Source organism: Gossypium hirsutum, chromosome A11 (genome assembly GCF_007990345.1).
Source record: "Gossypium hirsutum isolate 1008001.06 chromosome A11, Gossypium_hirsutum_v2.1, whole genome shotgun sequence".
In the NCBI taxonomy this organism is placed as follows: Eukaryota; Viridiplantae; Streptophyta; class Magnoliopsida; order Malvales; family Malvaceae; genus Gossypium; species Gossypium hirsutum.
The window spans coordinates 120,369,892-120,390,927 of NC_053434.1; the positions used below are offsets into that span (position 1 = coordinate 120,369,892).

The window sequence follows — 21,036 nt, forward strand, 5'->3', positions numbered from 1 at the left end:
AATAGGTTTGATCAATTCAACTAATAGACTGACAATAGTTAAATGAATAATTAAAAATTCTTATAAATTAAAAAAAATAAACGATTCAACATGTTCAACTACTAGTTTTTCTCCCCGTTTTCAATTTTTACCAGTTTCGAGTAGTTTCCTAATTCATTTAGTTTAACCCTTTTGTTTGGATCAGTATACCAGTCGATTCTCGATCCAATTTGTCTGATCGGCCAATCCAGTTATGTTCTAGGAACATTGATCACATCATTAAATCTTGACGAAATCCAAGTTTAGGGATCAAAATGAACCTAATTGTCAAATTTAGGGGCTAAAAATTATATTTATCCCTTTTTTTAATAGTGACGTGGTTAAAATATTTCCTCGTAATTTATTTAGAGAAAAAAGAGAAAATCTTCCAAAAATCTTTTCTTATAGGAAGGGTATATTCGTAAATATAAAAACTAAAGAGATTTTTATAACCCTGGCAGAAAAAAAAAAAAGTTTCTTGCTAACATCTTTTTGGTTTCTCATCTACTGCTTCTCTCATGGCTTCTTGCTTGGCTCCGGTTTCCATCTCAGGTTTTTTCAATTTTAGCAAAATTTCCCCTTTTTATTAATTTTCATTTTCGAGTGTAATTATTACTTTTCTTGTATAACTTTTTTGTTTTAGCTGAAGAAAACGTAATAATTCGCTTCATTAAAAGTAAAAAATTATACAATTTTTACATTTATGAAGATAATTTTTAAACTTCAATTATTAAAATAAAAATTTTGATTTTGTGTCCTATGAGTGTGATATGGGTATGTTTGATATGGGCTTGCTTATGTTTGATATGTTTTGTTATATATATATATATATATTTGAAGGATCATATCTTAATGTTCATGTTTGAATATATATCGGACACTGATGCTTTAGGAAAATTGAAAACTTGGTAGCATCAAGTATTATTGTAAGCTATTAAAGCTCACTGAGTGAGTATTAGTTCAGTTGTTATCATTGTTGTTGCAGTAATCTAGAGATTGTGGGTACGAGTGTGCATGTATAATGTCCTCTAATTTAGGGATTGAGAGGTTCTGGGTAGTTTAGATGTTGTATCCAAAAAAAAAAAAAAAGGCCGGAGGTTGCTATGATGAAGATTCAACAAACAAATAGTAAATACTTGCTTTGTTAGAGGATTAAAGTTCATAAAGAAAGCAAAAAGAAACAAAAACTAGAAATAGAAGTGCTTCAACTTTGTTTCTTGATTCAACATGTTTATTTTCGTTTGTTTATGTTATTAAGGTTTGAAAGAACATGAAAAGAAAAAAAAAGAAGAAGAAAAAGACTAGAAGTAGATGTGCTTCAAGTTTGTTAATTTTAATTTGTTCGAGCGATTAAAGTTTGAAACATGTTCGTGTATGTACTTGTAGTTGGTAAGAATAGCAATGTACTTCTGTCATATTCTATATGTTTTATTATTGGGAATGTAAATTTTAGGAATAGGAATTTTAGGATTACTGATGAGTTTCCTTGATATTAAATTCTTATGGTTTAGGGTTCACAAGTACAAAAAGAAGATTTTAGGATTCAAATGCCATAATTATGAGAAAAGCAATCGTATGCCTGAATCCCAAAAATGAATGCTTTGCAGCTTCTTTTTTTTTTTAATCATATCTACTGGTCTTGGGGCTTGTGATGGTTTGCTATTGAAATATGACAATAATGATTTATTGATGAGTTCTTGCTTCATGCTCAATTTACTATTATTCTTTGGTTTATAGGTGGTTCTCATCTCAAGGCACGTGAGGTTTGGTTCACTAAGTCCAGCACCTTTGGGAAAAAACCAAGTTTGGTAGTTCGAAGGAAACCATTGTCATCGAAAAACCAGTTTTCAGTTTCTGCTGAATACCGGTATGTCACTCTGGATTACAGTCCACTTGAAATAAGCTGTAGATGAATGTTCATGTTTCTCATAAGAGTATGCTTATAAGGGGTAAGCTGAACCTATGATTGTGTTATTGGTACTCAAGTCGTCTCTCTAGTGGTTATGATTTTGTGGTTAAACCAGATTGCTCATATGCTGTCTGTTGAGGGAGGGTCGCTCTCTGGACTGGTCTTGGACCCTCAACGGAGGTATTGTTTCTAGGGTGTCTATGCTCGGTTTTATCTCGGGTTTTTTCTTCCGCACTCCGAAGTGAGCTCAAAGGGGTTCATGGAGTTTGGCGGGAGTGCCTAGTCCACCAAGGAAATGTTTAGCATTTGGCCTTGGTGGGGTTCAAACTCATGTCCCTAAAGGGTCTTAGTGGGTAAGAACACTACCACTTGATGTGGATTTGTTAAACCTGAAATCTGTATAATAGAACACCATGGAAGTTGTACAAGATTGCAACAAATATAAGGAAAACAAATACGAAATCTGATATTCAATTGTTAAAAAACTCAAGTAATATCAATATCCAAAACTCTCAGGGTCATTACATTTTCTCTTTAGAGTTTCTTTTGTTTCATTGTCGATTTCATTCGGAAGAATGATGTAAATAGAATCATTTCTAGCAAACAATATGTTATCAGACCCTTGTGATGTTAAAGTTGTTGATTCAATGATTTCTCTATTAATAAAATTCTATTTGATGCTGAACAACCTTCTCCTCTCAATGCTCAAACTCCAAAAATTTAAAGCATAGACCCTTGTGTTATGTTTAGGTTTATTTCAAGTAGTATTTTACGAATTGCATATGTTGATTATGTTGCTTATATCTTCTGTATTCTCATCTTTTGTTGTTAACTCTGATATATGCAGCAATGGCAGCAGGGGTGGAGGAAGTGATTTTGTTACTGGTTTTCTTTTAGGAGGTGCTATATTCGGAACTTTGGGATACGTTTTTGCACCTCAGGTGATTAATATTTACTTTCAGTTTCTAAATTTCGTACTTTAATATATCAAATTAATGATCTGAAGTTGGCTGAAAAGTTTCCTTGTAGTAGTGCATTCGTGTTTCGGACGAAAGAGCTAATATCATCTTCTATTAGTATTTAACAAGATCTTAGTAAAATTAACTAGTTCATCTATATCTTTTAAATGAATCCTATCATAGTGTTGTTTCATGCTTTAATACCGCAATGTCGCTCATCATATTATACCTTGAGGCGATAAAATGCTATATTACTTTGACTTGGATGTAACGCTGAATATAGGTAGAGTTTTTCCATGTATTTTGAGTATCTTTGTTATATCATATTCCTATAAACATGTTTGGATACGCATCAAATATGAATGCTTAAAGAACAATGAAGAATCGAAGCAACGTAGATGGAATCTTATTTGCTGTTCTTTCTTTGCCATGAATTGTTGTTTTCTTTTTTTTTCGTTGTTATTTGAAATTTCTGTTATCAGGTTGAAACCTCAATTCATTTGTTGTTTTGATTCAGATTAGAAGATCCCTTCTAAATGAAGATGAATACGGATTCCGTAAGGCAAAGCGACCATTATACTACGAAGGAGGTTTAGAGGTAAATTAGGGTCTCTACTTTATTTGCTATTCTGTCCATTAATACAGGAACAAAGCTCAAGCATTAGGCATGGACCTCGCCCCCGCCCCCCCCCCCAACCCTTGGTTCCTTCATACATCTTATGTTCTTTAGCCCTGTATCCATATTTGTTACTCTCTTTATACTAATTCGGAACCTTTCTTACTTCTATCAAAAGCAGAAAACCAGGGAGACCCTGAATGAAAAAATCAGCCAACTCAATGCGGCCATCGATAATGTATCCTCACGATTGCGAGGCAGCAACAACACACCCACTGTGCCGGCTGAGACTGACCCTGAAGTAGAAGCTACCATGTGAGACTTGCGTTTTGTTACTGCTGAGTCATGATGGTTGAGTTTCAGTGGATTGGAGGATGTTTAGGTTCTCTATAGCATAGTTGATTGAAAATTATATATGGGGTTATGCATTTCTGACATTATACTTGAATTTTGTTGCTTTTTGAAACCATGTGTATTCCCCCCCTTTGAGAATGCAAATTAGAGCTGTGAAAGTCTTTTGTGTTAATATGGATTTTTCCATGATAATGCATTCCCATTTTATTATTAATATATATATTTCTTATAAGTAAAATTGAAGCTATCTTTGGATGTCATATATGAAACCAAATGGATAAAGTTATTCAGATTTCATAGATGCGATGACACGTGTAAAATATTGAGATCCGACAATCCTTAAAATACCATCAAATTTCTTAAAAAATTTATTTATTTAATTACTTTTGCAGAAACTTAAAAGCCAGTGTATGAAACCATGAATTGTTGGAAACAAACTGCGTGAAAACAACAAAATTTACAACATTAAAAGGGCCCAACCGGGTTCGAACCGGTGACCTCTTGATCTGCAGTCAAATGCTCTACCACTGAGCTATGGACCCAATTTGTTGATTTTACAATATATTAATACTACTATCTGTAATCTGATCCAAAAAGTTAATTGTCACTTTATTATATAATTGGTTTTTTGACTTTAATATAAGAAAATATAATCTTATTTCCCATTTTAGGGATACCCATACTGCTTTTCTTTTGGAGGCCTCAACACTCAAATTATTTAAATTTTATTATATATTGTTGACACCATTTTTTGATTGAAAAACGGGGTCGACTTGGGTTTTGAAAAGTGAAACGGGAGTCGCCACCAATCCTTTTTTATGAGGTGTGATTGGATCACCTTGAAAAGTGGTTGTTTTTTTTTAAACGGTTTGATTTTCTTAAAACAACAGGTTTGGTCCACGAAATTCAGAAAAACGGGTTCGGGAGTCGGTTACGCACGAGGAAGGATTAGCACCCTCGATACGCCCAAAATTGGTACCTTAGTTGATTACTTAATGTCTTAATGTCGAAAATTGAGAATTTAAAAGAATTTTAAAAATACGATCCTTTTATTAAAATGTTAAAAATTTTCAAGAAAAGGAGGATATTTCACGTTATTCGAGAAAAAAGAATCATATTCAGTAAGTTAGAATACAATATCTCAAATTCTCGATACGCGAATGAAAAAGTTTATTTAAGAAATTTTAGCCGTCTTGAATTTAAAAATGAGATCATAACCAGTAAGTTAGGATGCGATCCCTTTTTTAAATTTCGAGATCATTTAAAACTTGATTTTGAAAAGATTCGTGTATTTTAGATTCATCGAGAAAATCGAAACCCAGTAAGTTAGGGCACGATTTTCTCGAATCCAAACACGAAATGCCATTTTAAAAAATCGTTACATCAAGTAAGATAAAACACAAAATCATAGTGAAAGCAAATTATAATTTTTTATGCATGGTAAATAATAGAAGTCAACAAAAATAAAAAATAAACAAACAAGAATAAAGACATTTAAGCAAATAATAACGAACATGTAGATAAATAAATAAATCAACATGAAATGATAATTATAATAATGAATAAAATGGTGATATATACATATGTATGTATGTTAGAAGCAAATTATACGGGGTAAAAATATAAAGTTAAATACAAAAAAAGAAGTATATAATTATAAAATACATGTATATACATAAATAAAGAAATAGAAATGCTCATAAAAATAAAATATTCGTATGCACGTGTATTATATTGTTTATGCGTGGGTATAAATATTATGTAGTGTACGTATATAAATATATAGATATTAAATAAATAAAAAGCAGGATAGATATAAAAATATTGAATATATATAATATAATATCATTATTAGATAAATATTAAAGTTTATAAATATATAGATTCGTAATAATTTTAGACGTATATATTATAGTATATAAGCACATATATATATGAATAATAATAATAAAATAATAATAAATAAATAAATGAGCAAAAGAAAAAAACATGATTAAAAGAGACTTAAATCGAAATAAAACAAATTTTCTGGGCCAATTTAAAAATAAAAAGGGGCGGAGGGACCTAATTGCAAGCGCGCGTAAAAGCGAAGGGATCAAATGGGCAAATAACCCAATCGCCTCAAAACGCAGCGCAACAGTGGGCCAGATGGAGATAAAATTAAAATTATAGGGATAGATTAAAAATAAAAGGAAATAGCAAAAAGGACCGAATTGCAATGCGTTTTAAAACTGGAGGGACTGAGCGCGCAAATAGCCCATCCAGCGAAAACACGCGGACCCTCCCCTCGGGTCGGGTCACCGCGCGGGTCAGGTTGGAACGGCGTCGTTTCAACGCCTGGGGCTATGGCGCAAAACGGCGCCGTTTTGAAATGCTTATAAAAATAAAAAATTTTCTTTTTTGCTTCATTTTCTGCCTTTCCCTAAAAAAAAAAGCTGAGTCTCATCCTCTTCCCTCTCTCCCTCACGACTTCTGGCCTTAGACTCAGGCCTCCGTCGCACCACCTCCACGGCCGGTGGCCGGAGTTGCGCGGAATAGGCTTTCCAACCCTCCTTTCGGTGTCCTCGAAGGCTAGGCCTTCTCAACCGAGGGACCGAGTATAAAAGGAAGAAACCTTCCTCCCCGTTCGACTCCGGTGACGGCGAAGGAGGGCTCCGACTCTAGCCTCCGAATCCAACAGGTATTTTCTTTTTTAGTTTAGTTTTCGTTAAGAAAGATTGTAGAAAAACAACAAAAATGAAATAAAATAAAAGGAAAATAAAGGAAACAAAATCGTAACAATAGAAAAAGAGACCGAATCAACCTTTTATTTTGATCTTTTTTATATTCACTGGTGTTGTTTCCCCCCTTTTTACATTGAAAATGAATGGCTCTTTATAGCCGATTATACAAAGTCCTATTGTTGTTTTGTTACTGTTTGCTGCGTTTCTGTTTCTGTTGCTGCTTCCGTCATGTTTGCAGGTGTTCAAGGAGGTGATGGGAGCAGGTGGAGGAGAGATGGCTATGGGACGTGCAGCTGACAGAGAGCAGCGGCAAGTGGGATACTAGGGTTTCAGTTTCTGAAACCCTAGTCTGATGTGGGCTTGGCTGTTGGGCCAGGGTGCTGGGCCTTTTATTTCTTTCTTGGGCCCGGGCAAATGGGCCTGCAACAGCTGCCCCTCTTTGCTCGTTGTCGTGTAATGATAACAGAGCAAAGACTAAGAAAGGCCCATTTTGCCCGGTCTCGCCGAGTCTTGACCTGTTCTGGTACTTCTCCATTTCAAGTAGTTTCATTCCAGTCCACTAGGTCTTGTTGCTTCGATCCATTCCACTGCATTTTAGAGAGATGCGTCCTGTAGCCTTTATCTTCTTCGTAGCAACTTCAGGGGGACGAGGTTTGTGGTTTTCAATCTATTCCACTGCATCTTCAGGGAAATAAGACTTGATGCGACCTACTCTGCTGTAACCTCAGAGAGATAAGATCCTTTATTTTAACCCACTCCACTGTAACTTCAAGGAGATAGGATAGTGTCTTCGATCTGCTCCGCTGTAATCTCGGGGAGATAAGATCTCTGGCTTCAATCTGCTCCACTGTAACTTCAGGGGGACAAGATCTGTAATTTCCAATCTATTCCACTACAGGTCAGGGATATAGGACTTGTGGTTTGAATCCGCTTCCCTACACTTGAAGATAAGATTTGCTGTCTTTGATCTGCTCCGCTACGGCTTAGGGAGACAAAATCTGTAACCTTTAACCAGCTCCAATGCAACCGATGGAGGCAAGGCTTTGTTTTTGATCTGCTTCGCTGTTAATGCAGGAAGGCAAGATCTGCTTCTTTAACTAGCTCCACTGCAATCGATGGATGCAAGGCTTTGTTTTCGATCTGCTTCGCTGTTAATGTAGGAAGGCAAGATCTTTTGTCTTCAACCAGCTCTATCACAACCGAAAGAGGCAAGGTTTGTGTCTTCGATCTGCTTCGCTGTCAATGCAGAAAAGCAAGATCTTTTGTCTTCAACCAGCTCGATCACAACCGAAAGAGGCAAGGTTTGTGTCTTCGATCTGCTTCGCTGTCAATGTAGGAAGGCAAGATCTTTTGTCTTCAACCAGCTCCATCACAACCGAAAGAGGCAAGGTTTATGTCTTCGACCTGCTTCACTATCAATGCAGGAAGGCAAGATCTGTAACTTCATTGATCTGTCCCTTGGGGAACATGACCTGTATGTTCTATTTTATGAACCTAATTGTGCCTAGTGATTAGGATGACATAATCAGAATGAATCAAATGCTCCTAACTAGATATGTATGAATGACATTTGAATGAATGCAAAATGTCACGAAGATGATTCCTTAATGCTTAGGTTAACATCACGTAAAAACTTATTAAGGTTTTATCACTGACGTACTACAACGCCTTTTTGCTCGTCTGGTATATCCAAAGAAACACTTAATCTGGTTGCCCCCCACTGTAAACCTTAAAGTTTAATCCATTAGGGCACAAAATTTGTACCATCATTCTCCCTCTACAATCCAAGGGTAGAAATATGGTTTTTCCTCAATCCTCTTTTATCACAATTCAAGGATATAGGATCTTAATCTTTCTGGTCCCCCTTACACCATTTCCAGGGTGTCGTTTCAAAGACTCATGCACAAATGAAGGCTCTCTTCTCCGAGGTAACCTCTTCCTATTGCCTAGTGATCATTGCTTGCTTGTTTATTTAAGCTTTTTCATTGACACGACATCTTGTCCTTTTGTTCAATCAATGCATTTGTCAACAAAATCCAAAGAGAAAGTCCAAACTTAGACTCTTCCTTCTCAAATTTCCAACCTTCAAATTTGGCATGTTCTAAACAATAGTCATGTTTCAGGTTCCTGTATTATTTAGAAACTTTTCAGAGTAATATGCAAAACTTCCTTTGTGAAAGTATTATTAGTCCATTAATCATTATTCTAATGCAACATGTTTGCAAAAAAAAAAAGAATATAATGATGGATGAAATAGAATTGATTTGAGAGCAAGCTCGAAATGAATGAATTATCAAGGGTAGCAAGAATAAAAGAGGAATTGATTGGAACACGTATCTTGAAAAAGAATGAAGTATACCAAGAACAACAACAGATTCAATATATAAATAGTATGAAGGTTAGGTGCCCCAGATATCGCAGCTTGAACTTCTCTGTACAAACTTTCTGAAGACTTTCCTGAGTTTGACATGTGTTTAGGAGATCTACAATGCTCTGTCGATGCCCCCAAGATGTCGCCTATCCTTTCCTGTTGATTCAGGCATGGCAAGATCAACACATGCCTCAACATGAACAAAACTTGAGCAGCTTATATCACCTCATGCCCCATTTTGATCAGTATTTGAGCCGCCCTTTTCGGGTTTTCAGCTCAGATCCCCTTTGGCCTAAGGCGCCCTTTGCGGGTTTTCCCCTTTGCCTCTCCATTTTTACTCTTTTCATTTTCCATTTTCATTCTTCATCTTTTTTTTTTTTTTTTGAACTTCATTGTCTTACAATACAGTGACAAACTGTGATGTCTGATTTTGAACCGATTACAGCCCTCAACTATCATGTTGTCATTCCAGTTCAATACATTTTCCCATACCATCGTCTCTGGAATTCTATATTGGCATATGGTGACATTGACGCATGCTGTAGCCTTTATCCATTTGATGAGGTAATTAATGATCTCAATAGTGAAGCAATACCCATTAGAAGTCTTCGATAATGGTGATGTCCATGCCCCATTTTGCTCAAAATTTGAGTCACCCTTTTTGGGTTTTCAACTCAAAACCACTTTTGGTCACAAAGCGCCCCTTTTGGTTTTTCGCCTTGGCCTCTTCTTTTCTTTTCTTTACTTTTCATATTTCTATTTTGACTTTGATTGATTTCTCTTTTTCTTTTTATTTTTATTTTGATTTTGATTTTGTTTTTTTTTTCCCTTGTTTTTTGAATCGGATCTAAACTCTTGGGATTAGGCAAGTCCTTGTTATCCCCTTCAAAGGATCTTCTCTGATATCGAATTTCCTTTATAGAGCCTTTTAGGGCAAAACTACAACTGGAAACTTTTGATCTTCTTCTTCCATCGGGATAAAATCCAGCAACATCTTGAAGGAATAGAAACTCGACTTCAAACGGGCAAAGCTATGCTGAATTGACGAGAACGGTATTGCCCCGGCAAAGAATTGTATCATTCATACGAGTTTGGACATCGTGTTGTTGTGCAGATTTCATTATCAGTGCTTAACCCGGCATATCCTGGTATGATCCTACAAAGACATCTTTGAACAAGGTCTTGCTTCATTTTTTAGGGCAAGTCAATTCCAAGCTCAGAATTCCTAGTGATTCATTGTGAGGTAGGATCTGTCTATCCTCCTACTCAACCATCCTCAATAAGTTTGGGGGTAAGCTACTATCTATGTCATTTCCAAAGTCATGAGATCCATCTAAGCACATGCCTCACTCAAGTGGAAAATCTGAGTTTGCAGCAGTTTCATTCATGTTATTGATATCTGAGGACTCATAATAAGCACCGAGGAATATACAAAAGAATGTATAAATTTATGAATGATTATTTACAATATGATTATGAATGAATGTTGTGGAGGAAAATCCAACAGAATGAAATAATAAAAAGAATGAAAGAATATTGGCTCAAAAAGGAACGCAAAGATGTATTTTATTAGAATAATAACGTTCAGACATTAGCCTATTTCACAAAGGAATTTCTATCGCTTCAGGCTAAAAACAGCAAAAATGTTCTGAACATTACTCTAAATAAGCTCTAAAAACTACAGGGATTTCTTCTACAAGCCCATTGCTTGGAACACTCCAGGTTTATAAGGGCGAACATCTAACAAGATCCCTTTTCAATTATGCCTTCATATATGGTATTGATGTGAAAACCTCCCAACACTTTCTCATATATTGCGTTCACCCCATTTGTTAATCATGATTGGGTGGCGAATTTTCTGCATTAGATGAGTCACCAAACTTGACGACACCCATGTTGATGAGCTTTTCAACCAGTTTCTTGAAGGCTATGCAGTTCTCTATGGAATGCCCCGTATTTCCCGCATGATACTCGCATTGTGCATTCGCATCGTGCCATTTGGGGTTCGGAGGCTGTGGAGGTTTCGTGTAGAGAGGGGCGACAATACGTGCGTTGAATAAGCTTTGATACAACTCCTTATATGACATCGGAATTGGCGTGAATTGAAGGTTCTCAGTGCCTTGCTTCACATACGATTCTTGTCTAGATGAACCTTGCTGACTAGTAATCACCTTTCTTGGCTGTGTAATCGATTTGTTGTAGGTGTTCACATTGCTCACCCCATTTTCCTTCTTCTTTAAGTCTGACCTCCTATTATTTTCTCCAGCATCAATCTTTCCACTTCTCACGGTACTTTCAATCATTTCACCGCTCATGACTATGTCTGAAAAACTCTTCGAAGCACTTCCTAACATGTGGGTGATGAACGGGGCCTTCAATGTGTTGATGAAGAGCATCGTCATTTCTTTCTCTAGGAGTGGCGGCTGAACTTGGATAGCGACCTCCCTCCACCTTTGTGCGTATTGCCTAAAACTTTCATTAGGCTTTTTCTCCATATTTTGAAGGGTAATTCTGTCAAGGACCATATCAGCTACATGACTGTATTGTTTCATAAAGGCTTGTGCTAAATCCCTCCAAGAACTAATCTGGATACGCGTCAATTGATTGTACCACTTAGACACTGCCCCTGTGAGGCTATCTTGAAAGCAGTGTATGAGCAGTTGGTCGTTGTTGACGTATCCGGCCATACGCCTACAGAACATAGTAATATGAGCTTCTGGGCAGCTGGTCCCATTATATTTCTCGAATTCCGGCATCTTAAATTTGTAAGGAAGCACCAAATCCGGAACTAAACTCAGATCTTTCGCATCTATTCCACGATAGCCGTCGATACTTTCTATCGCCCTAAACTTCTCTTCAATCCATTTCCATTTCTCCTCAAACTGCTTTGGTAACTCCTCCTTCATCTTGTCTTTCTCCGCTACTTCATCGAAGTCCGGGACAACCAGATTATCGTCAGGACTAGAACCAGATCTGACCTGAAGGTTCTTCGGTATTGAAGCGTCACCTTCAAAGTGTTGAGGCCTAATTGAAACAGAAGATCTTCGTGGATGTGGTTCAATCTGAATTTGCGCTTGCGGAGGCGTGTATCCTGGAGAAAAAAGTGGCTCATCATTGTTTCCTTCTTCATCGCAAACCACAGGATTTTTCCCTTTATCCACTCCCTTGGTTATTAATTGCGTCAATTTAGTCATTAGTTCATCCTGAGACTCCTTCATCTTTTGTGCCATGTCTTTCTGGATCTTTTCCATATGTTCTTTCATTTGCACCTGTAACTGGTCTTGCATCTCTTTTTGCGTTTGCTCCAGTTTCTCTAATCTTTGATCCATTTCTTTGGCTTTGCGACGAGTACCGTAAGGATGTTTGGTTGATTGGTTTTCCAGATTAGCTGAAATAATTTTACATAATTAGGGTCACTTCGTGAAAATCTAATGCATATGATGCAATGTAATGCAAATGCATGAAATGAATGCCTAAAGAGACGTTGATTCTGATTCAATTACATTTAGGAAACTTTTCTAGAAAGCAAATTCCCTTACATAAAACGGATACATGTACGACCTCACCCTCATATTCCAAGAAACAACATCGATTTTTTCTTCATCCGCATGTTTGAGGTAATCTCACCAATAGATGCCATTACTAGCTCATTTTCTTGATCTTGGTTGCGATCCATCATCTGCCCATCTTCATAAGGCTCGTCAGCTTGTTGAAGGCTTTTGGACAATCGTCTCGAATCCCCAGGCCACCAAGCAAGGTCACGAACTCTTCCCTCGCCATTCTTGTGTTTCTCAGAATATGTTTGGGAAGTCGTATTGTTTTCCACTTTATCATGGAATTCGTATTCCATGACAAGCTTTCTAATTTAGTAATTGGATTTGAATCCACATCTCTTTCCTAAAATGCAAATGCAATGCAATCATAATCAAAACAAAACAAGATCGGTTAGTAAAAAAAAAACAGAAGCAAACAAGGAAAACAAAAAGTACCTAATCAGGTAGATACTAGGGGTTTGGAGTGGCTCTACCTAGGTTAAGTTCCTAAGTCTACTATATGAGGGTTGTTCTAAAGTAAGGGTACCCGAACCAGCAGATTCCTCGATCCTCACCCATTATAGGCTCATACGGACTGAGTTCAGTTCAGGGGAATACATTTCCCTATGGCCATGCGGAGATGAAAATCTCACGAAGACATAGGTACGGATGTATCCCGAAAGCGATTCACTATCCCATGCGGAGGTGAAAACCTCACGAAGGCGTAGCTTCTCACTCCCACTTAAAAAGGGTGTGACCAACGGTCATGCAATGCAATGTGCAAAAATAAATCTGAACTTAAACACAGCAATTATGAATCACAATGACGAGGATCATAATAAAGATAAATAAAAATACAATGAAAGGATCGTATATTTAAACTAAGTTTTTGATTTTTGACAAAAAGACAAAAAAAAAAAATCAACTCATGGCTTGACTCTCTTATTTAAAGTCCCCAGTGGAGTCGCCAAGCTGTTGACACCATTTTTTGATTGAAAAACGGGGTCGACTTGGGTTTTGAAAAGTGAAACGGGAGTCGCCACCAATCCTTTTTTATGAGGTGTGATTGGATCACCTTGAAAAGTGGTTGTTTTTTTTAAACGGTTTGATTTTCTTAAAACAACAGGTTTGGTCCACGAAATTCAGAAAAACGGGTTCGGGAGTCGGTTACGCACGAGGAAGGATTAGCACCCTCGATACGCCCAAAATTGGTACCTTAGTTGATTACTTAATGTCTTAATGTCGAAAATTGAGAATTTAAAAGAATTTTAAAAATACGATCCTTTTATTAAAATGTTAAAAATTTTCAAGAAAAGGAGGATATTTCACGTTATTCGAGAAAAAAGAATCATATTCAGTAAGTTAGAATACAATATCTCAAATTCTCGATACGCGAATGAAAAAGTTTATTTAAGAAATTTTAGCCGTCTTGAATTTAAAAATGAGATCATAACCAGTAAGTTAGGATGCGATCCCTTTTTTAAATTTCGAGATCATTTAAAACTTGATTTTGAAAAGATTCGTGTATTTTAGATTCATCGAGAAAATCGAAACCCAGTAAGTTAGGGCACGATTTTCTCGAATCCAAACACGAAATGCCATTTTAAAAAATCGTTACATCAAGTAAGATAAAACACAAAATCATAGTGAAAGCAAATTATAATTTTTTATGCATGGTAAATAATAGAAGTCAACAAAAATAAAAAATAAACAAACAAGAATAAAGACATTTAAGCAAATAATAACGAACATGTAGATAAATAAATAAATCAACATGAAATGATAATTATAATAATGAATAAAATGGTGATATATACATATGTATGTATGTTAGAAGCAAATTATACGGGGTAAAAATATAAAGTTAAATACAAAAAAAGAAGTATATAATTATAAAATACATGTATATACATAAATAAAGAAATAGAAATGCTCATAAAAATAAAATATTCGTATGCACGTGTATTATATTGTTTATGCGTGGGTATAAATATTATGTAGTGTACGTATATAAATATATAGATATTAAATAAATAAAAAGCAGGATAGATATAAAAATATTGAATATATATAATATAATATCATTATTAGATAAATATTAAAGTTTATAAATATATAGATTCGTAATAATTTTAGACGTATATATTATAGTATATAAGCACATATATATATGAATAATAATAATAAAATAATAATAAATAAATAAATGAGCAAAAGAAAAAAAACATGATTAAAAGAGACTTAAATCGAAATAAAACAAATTTTCTGGGCCAATTTAAAAATAAAAAGGGGCGGAGGGACCTAATTGCAAGCGCGCGTAAAAGCGAAGGGATCAAATGGGCAAATAACCCAATCGCCTCAAAACGCAGCGCAACAGTGGGCCAGATGGAGATAAAATTAAAATTATAGGGATAGATTAAAAATAAAAGGAAATAGCAAAAAGGACCGAATTGCAATGCGTTTTAAAACTGGAGGGACTGAGCGCGCAAATAGCCCATCCAGCGAAAACACGCGGACCCTCCCCTCGGGTCGGGTCACCGCGCGGGTCAGGTTGGAACGGCGTCGTTTCAACGCCTGGGGCTATGGCGCAAAACGGCGCCGTTTTGAAATGCTTATAAAAATAAAAAATTTTCTTTTTTGCTTCATTTTCTGCCTTTCCCTAAAAAAAAAAAGCTGAGTCTCATCCTCTTCCCTCTCTCCCTCACGACTTCTGGCCTTAGACTCAGGCCTCCGTCGCACCACCTCCACGGCCGGTGGCCGGAGTTGCGCGGAATAGGCTTTCCAACCCTCCTTTCGGTGTCCTCGAAGGCTAGGCCTTCTCAACCGAGGGACCGAGTATAAAAGGAAGAAACCTTCCTCCCCGTTCGACTCCGGTGACGGCGAAAGAGGGCTCCGACTCTAGCCTCCGAATCCAACAGGTATTTTCTTTTTTAGTTTAGTTTTCGTTAAGAAAGATTGTAGAAAAACAACAAAAATGAAATAAAATAAAAGGAAAATAAAGGAAACAAAATCGTAACAATAGAAAAAGAGACCGAATCAACCTTTTATTTTGATCTTTTTTATATTCACTGGTGTTGTTTCCCCCCTTTTTACATTGAAAATGAATGGCTCTTTATAGCCGATTATACAAAGTCCTATTGTTGTTTTGTTACTGTTTGCTGCGTTTCTGTTTCTGTTGCTGCTTCCGTCATGTTTGCAGGTGTTCAAGGAGGTGATGGGAGCAGGTGGAGGAGAGATGGCTATGGGACGTGCGGCTGACAGAGAGCAGCGGCAAGTGGGATACTAGGGTTTCAGTTTCTGAAACCCTAGTCTGATGTGGGCTTGGCTGTTGGGCCAGGGTGCTGGGCCTTTTATTTCTTTCTTGGGCCCGGGCAAATGGGCCTGCAACATATATATTATCCAATATTTTTAAAATGATGAAAATATATTCACCTAAATTCGAAACAAATAAATGTTCTCACAATTCCTCTAAAGAATCTTGTATTTTTCAGTCACAGAAAAAGAATTCACGTGACGAAATAAAATTATGAAATCTATTTGTGATTTTCTTGATGTTTTAGCCTATGTTGTTAACGTATATATAAACTTGATCATATTGTAACAATATACGAAACATTATTTATTTTGCTTCCAAATCGAAAATAGATATCTACCAACCCAATACGATATAAAATTCATCCAAATCCATAAACTACCTAAAATTCAATCTCAATCAATCCAAATACATAGAGAAATACATGAACATGAGGAACGCCGTTGGAAAACCGCAACCAATGTTAGGGTGACGGCCACCACAAGTGCAGATATTTGTTGTGCTTCCTAAGACAATGAACATTTAGGGTTCCAACTTATATTCTCTGCATGACTTTAACTATTCTTTCATTCAACGTTCAATCCTATTATTTCTATCTTTATTCAATTCTTTTTTATATTAGCAAGTATCCAATTCAAACATTTACATGTGACGTTTTGCTGAGTTAATTTTTTTTCTTTTTCTTTTACTTGAGAGTCCATTTTCGTATTTATAAGATACGATCCTTTGATGTGACATACTAAGAACAAATAGGCCCCAAGCATGTTAACACGTACTCTCTCTTAAGACTAGCACGTGTCCTCCTAGTATGAGTTTGCCTACATGGCGGCGAAGTGTATCGGCGAATCATATTGGTGAATTACACAATAGCCAACTATATACCTATTGAGGTAAGGAGAGACGGGCCTGGTAGTTGGTCAATCGGATAGCAAGTTGGTCTAAGAACCATGACATGTTATATGCTGCAATTTTGCAATATTCATTCAATTAAGATATAAATTTACAAAATGATCACTTAACTATTCAAAGTTTTTTTTGTTGGTCACCAACTATTAACTGACTAACGGAAAAATTTTATTACCTCGTCGGTGACAAAAAAAGATAAAATTGAATAATTAAGTGATAATTTTGTAATTTTTTATAATTTGATTATTAAAAATAAATTTACTAATCATTGAGGGACTAATAATGTAATTTACCTAAATCCTTATAATGGGTTGCAGAAAAAAAAAGGAACTATAAGGAAAATTTTCATTCTTTTTGTTTTGCAGTAATTTTTTCATTGATGATAAGTTAAGAAAAAAGGAAAATGGTTCATCAGTTATATTTGAACGTTGCATTATAATTCCATTTTTTTCACCAAAATGTAAGCATTTTAGGTAGCAACTGCTTTCTCCAAGTTCCTTCCTTTCTCTTTGCTTCTTGAACAAAAAAAAAAAACTACTTCTTTCATCGATCTTCTTCTTATATCTCATCATGTCTGCTAAATCCAAGTACGGTTCTTTCTGGGTTTTCTCTTTTATCACTTCATGCTTCTTTTCTTAATTCTTTTGTTTTTGTACGTAGTTCTGACTTGGGGTTTTTTTCCTGCTTATTTTGGGGTTTTTCTTAATGTTCTTATGATTTTTTATAGTAAATTCTGGGATTATTTTAATCTTCTTTTTGATTCTTTTAGCCTTGTGTGTGTGTGTGTGTGTTTCCATTGTAATTTGAAATTTAAAGACTTTCAGTTCGTACTTTTTAGTTGATTTTGTTCTTTGATTCATTTTTTCAAATGGGTTTCACCCAATTTTTATGGTCTTGTTTTAGTTGATTTTGTTCTCTGTTATTTAAAGTGCATATGTATAGACGTATCAATTTAATAGAATAATTTGCTCTTTGCCAAATTATGTATAAATCCATCTTTTATTTGATTTTGGCATCAATTTTTGTTAATATTCTTTGAATTTTGTGTTTAAAATAATGGGATTTTGATTTTAAAGTATGAGCCTTTGAACATTTTTATACAGGTCTAGTTTATCTGATACTCCTAGCAAGACTTCACCAGCAACACCTTGAGTGGCAAGTAAAGTGAGTAGGGGACTGGTCAAACCAGAGCCTGGTTCACCTTCTTCCTTGCAGAGTACTAGTCATTCGGTTGATCGATCGCAAAGACTATCTCTTAACTCGAAGCCTACAGTTGATCATAGATCACCGAAGGTTGCCACACCACCTGAAGTAAGTCTTTTAGTCAACACTATCAAATATTGCTGTATTTGATCTTACATGTTTTTAGCAGGAAGTATATTTATATCAGATTTATTGATATAGGGTTCGGGTATGAGGATTCTTAACTAATGGGTTTTCATTTGGATTATCGGTTGGTTTCGGTTTTCAGAAACTGCTACCACGGGTGATTAGGGGATCTCAATTGCAGTTTCAGTTGAACTTGGTTCAAGAGGATTTAAAGAAAGCAAAGGAGAAAATATCATTGATCGAGAAAGAGAAAGCACAAGCAATTGATGAACTAAAAGAAGCACAAAAAGTGGCTGAAGAAGCAAATGCAAAGCTTAGAGAGGCTTTGGTTGCACGAAAGCAAGCTGAAGAGAGCTCTGAGATTGAGAAGTTTCGGTCTGTTGAGTTGGAACAGACGGGAACAGAAGCTGCTCAAAAGAAAGATGAAGAATGGCTAGAAATCGAATCTGTGAGGAACCAACATGCTTTGGATTTGGCTGTTCTTGCCTCGACCACTTATGAACTTCAAAGGGTGAAGCAGGAACTAGCCATGACTTGTGACATGAAGAACCAAGCATTGGACCATGCTGATGATGCTACCAAGATTGCTGAAATCAATGCTGAGAAAGTGGAAATTCTCTCAGCTGAATTGGTTCGGTTGAAGTCATTGCTTGATTCAAAACGTGAAAGAGAGGTTAACGAACAGAATGAAATGGTGTCGAAGCTTATGGAAGAGATAGAATCATTGAAACACAAACTTGGGAAAGCAAAGGTCTACGAGGAGGAGTTGGTGGAAAAGGAGGCTTTCATTGAACAACTTAATGTTGATCTAGGAGCTGCAAGAATGGCTGAATCTTACGCACATAATGTAATAGAGGAGTGGGGAAATAGGGTTGAAGAATTAGAAATGCAAATTGAGGAAGCAAAGAAGTTAGAAAGATTTACATTGGAATCTTTGGACTCGGTCATGAAACAACTAGAGAGCAAGAATAATTCATTGCAAGATGTGGAATCTGAAATTGTTGCTCTTAAAGAAAAGGTGAGGCTATTGGAAATGACGATCGGTACACAAAGAAGGGATCTCGAGGAATCAGAACATCAGATTATTATGGCTAAGAAAGAAAATGCGGAAGTGACGAATTTGGTTGAGTCTCTAAAGTCCGAGTTAGAAACACTGAAAGAAGAAAAGACCCGAGCTCTAAATAACGAGAAGGTTGCAGTTTCGAGTGTTCAAACACTTTTGGAAGAGAAAAACAAACTCATTAACGAGTTGGAAGATTCTAGGGATGAGGAAGAGAAGAGCAAGAAAACAATGGAAGGTTTAGCTTCAGCCTTGCATGAAGTTTCTGCGGAAGCTAGGGAAGCTAAGGAGAAGCTGTTATCTCATGAAACAGACAACGAAAATTACGAGACTCAGTTAGAGGAACTAAGGTTGTTCTTGAAAGCAACAGATGAGAAGTACGAAACCATGTTTGATGATGCGAAAAATGAGATTGATCTTCTCACAAATACCATTGAACAATCCAAGAATCAATATCAGAATTCCAAAACCGATTGGGAAGAAAAAGAACTGCATTTAGTAGATTGTGTAAAAAAATTGGATGAAGAGAAAACGTATCTGGAAAAGGAAATTAATAGGCTGGTAAATTTGCTGAAACAATCCGAGGAAGAAGCTTCTGTATCTGAGGAAGAAGCTCGGTTGAAAGAGAACCTAAAGGAAGTTGAAGCGAACGTGATTTATCTGCAAGAAGCAGTAAAGGAAGTCAAGATTGAGAGCATGAAATTGAAGGAGAGCATGTTGGATAAAGAAACCGAGTTGCAGAGTGTCATTCAAGAAAATGAGGAACTTCGTGCTAGGGAAGTTGCGTCGCTTAAGAAAGTTGAGGAGTTGTCTAAGTTGTTAGAAGAAGCTATGATAAAAAAGCAAAGCGAGGAAAATGGTGAACTAACCGACAGTGACAAGGACTATGATTTGTTGCCTAAGTTGGTTGAATTCTCGGAAGAGAACGGGCATGGAAGTAAAGAAAAGACTGTGTTAGAGATCCCATCAGAGCGTCCTGAGGAGCCCAAAAATGAAAACTCCCCAAAGTTAAACAATGGCTTGAAAGATGAGGCTCTTCAAGCAAATGAAATGGAGAATGTGAATGGAAAAGTAAAGAAAGAAGATGAAAGAAAAGTAAAGGATGATCCGGTCGAATTTAAGATGTGGGAAAGCTGCAAAATCGAAAAGAAAGAATTCTCACCAGAAGGAGAACCTGAACAAGAAGAATCCTTTGATGAAGAAGGCGAGTCAAAGGTGGATGGTAGCGAGGGCTTTGATCAAATAAACATTTCAGCAGAAATCATAGACAATAGTGGAAACTCACCATCAAAGCAGCAGCAACACAAAAAGAAGAAGCCTTTACTCCATAAATTTGGGAGCCTACTGAAGAAGAAAGGAAGTAGCAACCAGAAGTAGAAACCAGCCGTGGCCATGGCCTATAGCCCTACAAGCAGGCAGGTATTTAGGATATAATTATCTTGCAGCTGACTGTGTTTGGGTTCATTTGTTTTGCTTAATATTATCTCTATAGGATTAGTCTCTTAACTTTTTTATCTCCTAATTTTAGAATATTTTAAATTCATGAAAAACATGGCAACTTAAGCCTTATTTCAATTTGTTTTCTTCATGTTTATCATTGAAACTAAACTTTATTGACATGCACCATTGCTAAAATTTTATCTTTATGTATGTATATATGTATATGTATATGTTTTTTGTGTTTATATAGTATATATAAATATAATATATGAACTATAAAATTGTTAAATATAAATCAGTATAGGATTTGAATAATGAAGTGTATTTCTAATGAAGTTATGGGAAATTTGTTCAATATATACATATAGGTTTGTTATTTGATAGATTGGTGATGGTGTTTTCTTAATTTCACAAGCGGGGTTAAGAATAATCTTACATTTTATTTATTTATTGTTTTCTAAATATCAATTGAAACACTTGATAATTTTTAATCTTGCTTGTGGAT

The 21,036-nt window shown here is 35.9% G+C and overlaps 1 protein-coding gene, 1 non-coding gene and 1 pseudogene across 2 annotated transcripts; 2 read left to right on the forward strand and 1 right to left on the reverse strand.

Annotated features, from left to right (window-relative positions):
* Positions 1-427: 427 nt before the first annotated feature.
* On the forward strand, positions 428-4,028 carry LOC107912776 (uncharacterized). Its single transcript, XM_016841101.2, has 5 exons — positions 428-570; positions 1,756-1,885; positions 2,775-2,868; positions 3,404-3,484; positions 3,684-4,028. The coding sequence occupies exons 1-5, from the start codon at positions 537-539 to the stop codon at positions 3,819-3,821; spliced, it is 477 nt and encodes a 158-aa protein (XP_016696590.1). The 5' UTR covers positions 428-536; the 3' UTR covers positions 3,822-4,028.
* A 298-nt stretch (positions 4,029-4,326) lies between these two features.
* Positions 4,327-4,398, reverse strand: TRNAC-GCA (transfer RNA cysteine (anticodon GCA)). The gene has a single exon. It is a non-coding gene; the product is annotated as a tRNA-Cys (tRNA).
* A 12,670-nt stretch (positions 4,399-17,068) lies between these two features.
* On the forward strand, positions 17,069-20,708 carry LOC107912778 (WEB family protein At3g02930, chloroplastic-like; annotated as a pseudogene).
* Positions 20,709-21,036: the final 328 nt, after the last annotated feature.